This window comes from Helianthus annuus, chromosome 16 (genome assembly GCF_002127325.2).
Source record: "Helianthus annuus cultivar XRQ/B chromosome 16, HanXRQr2.0-SUNRISE, whole genome shotgun sequence".
NCBI lineage: Eukaryota > Viridiplantae > Streptophyta > Magnoliopsida > Asterales > Asteraceae > Helianthus > Helianthus annuus.
The window spans coordinates 169,102,758-169,107,091 of NC_035448.2; the positions used below are offsets into that span (position 1 = coordinate 169,102,758).

At 40.4% G+C, this 4,334-nt stretch overlaps 1 protein-coding gene across 1 annotated transcript; it reads right to left on the reverse strand.

Annotated features, from left to right (window-relative positions):
* Positions 1-1,123: 1,123 nt before the first annotated feature.
* Positions 1,124-3,772, reverse strand: LOC110919916. The gene is made up of 4 exons (XM_022164164.1): positions 2,863-3,772; positions 2,104-2,773; positions 1,957-2,023; positions 1,124-1,873 (listed from the first exon to the last, which is right to left on the reverse strand). The coding sequence occupies exons 1-4, from the start codon at positions 3,770-3,772 to the stop codon at positions 1,124-1,126; spliced, it is 2,397 nt and encodes a 798-aa protein (XP_022019856.1).
* Between the last annotated feature and the right edge of the window lie 562 nt (positions 3,773-4,334).

The window sequence follows — 4,334 nt, forward strand, 5'->3', positions numbered from 1 at the left end:
GTAGGTACCCAATCCATATCCTGTTTAACATTAAACTTAGATTAGACATTAAATAAACAAAAGCTTACACACACGCACACATACATAAAACATTACATTTTTATAGGCGGTGCTACCGTACGAAGATGTCCCCCCACGGTATGGGAATTGTTGTTTCTCGCGTACTAGTGTGTTGGCCTTGCTTCTTTTAATATATTTTTCTTCCCGGAAACCTTTGATGGTTCTCAACCAGTTATCATAGGGCATATCCGGGGGATGGAATGCCCTTGCACTCTCAAGATCATCGTAACCTCCCTTGCTCTTAAATAATTTTTTAGCATCGTACTTGCGGCCAGAGTACCACTTCATAAGCACAGCCCTAATGCCACCCGTCAAGTTTTTGGCCTCTATATCACGTGCCACTTCATCAAAACTGAAATTTTCCTACAAATTAAATAAAAAAGTTAAAATATCATATATAAATTAGATTTGCATGTGCTTAAATATTTGATAAAATTTTATGCATATAAGTTATTTACCCGTAAGTGGTTCATGAGGGCATCCTTGTAATGTTGTTCAACGTTATCCCATCCAATTTTATCGAACGGGATGGACCGCCAAATATACAGGCCGGCCTCCCGTGAAAACATATCTCTTGTTTTACCAACAGGGGTATACGTCACCTGCCTGTCAAACGTAAGCGATACAGGCCCCCCGCTTTTACCGGACGCCTTAGTTTCTCGTTTTTTGCTTTCCCCCTAACCCTCTTCGGGGGAACCGCTGCAATTAAAACAAAAATAATTAGTAACAACATTTATAATATAAAAAATATAAGGACTACAAAATAATTTAGTAAAAGACTTACCGTCTGTCTCGTGTGTGCCACGAAATCCACCAGGAGGAAGCGGTGGATCACCAGCGTCGTCACCCCCATGTCCCCAGGGGGCCACATCAGCCATCAGATAAGCGAATATCAACAATACAGAAAACATAATCCCTATAAAGTTACAAATGTTACAGCATGTGTATCTAATAGGTAATAGAAATTAAGGGAAAGTACAACAAGTGTAACTCAAATTCAAATAAATATTTCAAACAAGTGTTTATCAATTACAAATCAATATAAATTACAATAACTTTTCTTTTAGTCAGACTCCACATAATCGGGATCATCCTCATCATATTCAGCCTCGACCTCATCACAATCAGTCTCGACTTCAAACACTTCATCGACGGTGGCTGTTGGGGGATCAACTTCAATTGAAGGCTCACCCGCAGTAACATGAGAAGATCCAATTTGAAAGTATTGGGTCAAGTCAATGACAAGTGGACAGTCAGATGAAGAGTTGTTGTCGACAATGTCCCTATCTTCTAAGTGTTTGTCAACATTTTGAACCTTATTGACGCGGTCATCACTTAATAGCCGATCCCAAATTCTTCGATGATTAACATTTTTGACTACCCACCTATGTTTATTTTTTTGGTTTCGAGACGTTTCTTGGATGAAGAACACTTGTTTGGCTTGCGAAGCAAATATGAGTTGATCGTCTTTGTCCCATTCATGTTCAGTGCTTATACTGGTGATATTATTGTTATGGTTTACACCCCTTTGAGTATCAAACCACTTGCACCGAAATAGGAGAGTGGAATAATCATTTGTATAACGCAACTCAATAATTTCTTCTAATTGGCCATAAAATTTCACACCGTTCTCTCCAACCACTTCCACCCCAGAGTTTTGCGTTGCGCATTTTGCATCACGTTCAAGTGTCTTAAACCTAACACCGTTGACTATGCAAGCAGTGTAAGTGTAAGCAGTCATTTTCGCACAAATTGAAAGAGCATACAACTCCGGGTGGAATTCTGGAGAATTTTGTGTTTTCATCGAATGGGCCTAACAAACATAGAGTAATAATGTTTGTTATATACGTATTACCTAGCAAGTATAGAGTAATGAGTGTTATATATGTATTATACCTTATGGAGAAACCATCCCGGAAATTTGGTTTTAAGATCATCATGGGGATGTGTATGTTTGAATTCACTACATTGATGACAAATATAAGAAAGGAATGAGAAATACCAATTAACAGATTATGAAATGTTAAAGATAGAAGCACTCACTTCATGTACTCCCTAACTTCTGCGCAGTTTTCGAGGACAAACCATTCCATCTTGTTTTTTTCGATGAATGATAGATATTTGTCCTTTCTTGCGCCAACATAACGACATTTGGACTCAAACACCCATAACTTTCTTTTTTCAACAACGACATCATCGATTCTATCTGGGCGATTGAACTTAGTCTGAACATCTTTAAGGTACATTGAACAAAATGTTAGAGCTTCTTCAAACACATAACCTTCAGTTATACAACCTTCAGGCCTTGCCGGGTTTTTGACATAGTTCTTTAGTTTTTTCATGTACCTTTCAAATGGATACATCCATCTAAAAGCTACTGGACCTCCCGCAATCGCTTCATCAGGTAAATGCACAAGTAAATGAACCATAATGTCAAAAAACGTAGTTGGATAGATCATCTCTAACTTGCATAAGATGGTAACAATGTCATCCTTTGCTTTCTTCATATCATCCACCGATAGTGTTCTAGAGCAAAGTTGCTTAAAGAACATACAAAGGTCTACTATTGGTGTAGATGTATCTTTAGTCAAAAGCCCTCTAACCCCAATCGGTATCAAACGTTGCATGAGGATATGACAGTCATGAGATTTCAACCTGGTAATGTTAGCATTGTTATCTGTCACCCTCTTACTGATATTAGATCCAAACCGATCTGGTAGTTTAACATTTTTTATAAACTGACAAATAGTTTTCGATCATCGGACTTGAATGAGTACTTTGGGTGGGGACTTAAGAACTTGCCACCCGATTGTTTCAGCCATTGTGACGGCCGAATGTTTAGTTTTTCCAAGTCGCACCGCGCATTTGGCGTGTCTTTGCTCTTATCGTTCATTAGAAGAGTACCGAGCAAGCTATCGCACACATTTTTCTCTATATGCATTACATCTAAGTTATGTTTCAGCTGCAGAGAAGACCAATACTCAAGGTCAAAAAATATGCTTCTTTTGGACCAGTTCAACTCGAAATCTGACCGGGTTATCCTCCCACCTCCAAAATCTGGATGCTTGCCTGGTAGACGATTAATTAAACGACCTAGTTGAGCTTCTATGTCAGCTGGGCTAAACTGTCTCGGAGGGTCTCGTGTCTCGGGTCTCCCGTTAAAGTCGAGACTTGTTCTCCAAGGATGGTTGGCATCTAAGAACCGGCGATGACCAACATAAGCACATTTACCAGTTACACGTATTAAAGGAGTGTCTTGGTTACAAGTTGGGCATGCCATGTAGCCTTGTCCGCTCCAACCTGATAGGCTACTACGGGCTGGAAAGTCATTTATGGTCCATAACAACGCCGCCTTCATTGTGAAGTATGTGTTTGTTGCTGCGTCTTTAGTACGTACACCTGTCTGCCACAATTGCTTAAGCTCATCCACTAACGGTCTAAGGAAAACGTCCATGTCTTTCCCCGGTGATTTAGGGCCAGGAATCAACAAGGTCAACATGAATGTGGACTCTCGCATGCATAGCCAGGGAGGCAGATTATATGTGGTGAGTATAACCGGCCACGTGCTATGTGTCAAGGATCCACTACTGTTGTTAAAGGGATTAAAACCGTCAGCTGCAAGCCCTAAGCGAACATTTCGTGGCTCCATCGTGAAGTTTGGGTACTTTTTATCAAAGTCTTGCCATGCAGATCCATCAACTGGATGACGCATAGTCCCATCTTCCGATCATCCGGTACTATGCGATATCATATCTCTCGCTGTGTGCCTTGAACAATACAAACGTCGTAGTCTAGGCGTCAAAGGAAAGTATCGTAACACCTTACGAGCCACCTTCGTGCCTTTTGTGTCTTTATCGACCCATCGACTCTCATTACAAACGGGACAATTTTGCAAGGACTCGTTTTCTTTCCAAAAGAGAGCACATAATACGAAGGGGGGAATCTTGTTGCCTTCTGGCATTGACTCTCGCAACAACGAGAGGAGTCGATCTACTCCTTCATTTTGAAAATGTTACGTATCCTTTATATTCAAAAGCTTTGCTAAAAAGTCGATAGAAGAAAACTTGGTACAACCAGGATATAATTCTGTTTCAACTTCCTTTACCAGGTCTTCAAAATCATCAACAACACCGCTACCATCTCCATTCGAGTTCTCTTGGTTAAGGTATGTATCTTCTTCCATACGCTCCCCCCTAATGTCTTCAATAACGTTTACCATACCGTTTTGTGGCGCAACATCGTTTACTTCTGTAATTGGAGTCGTGTCCCTGTGA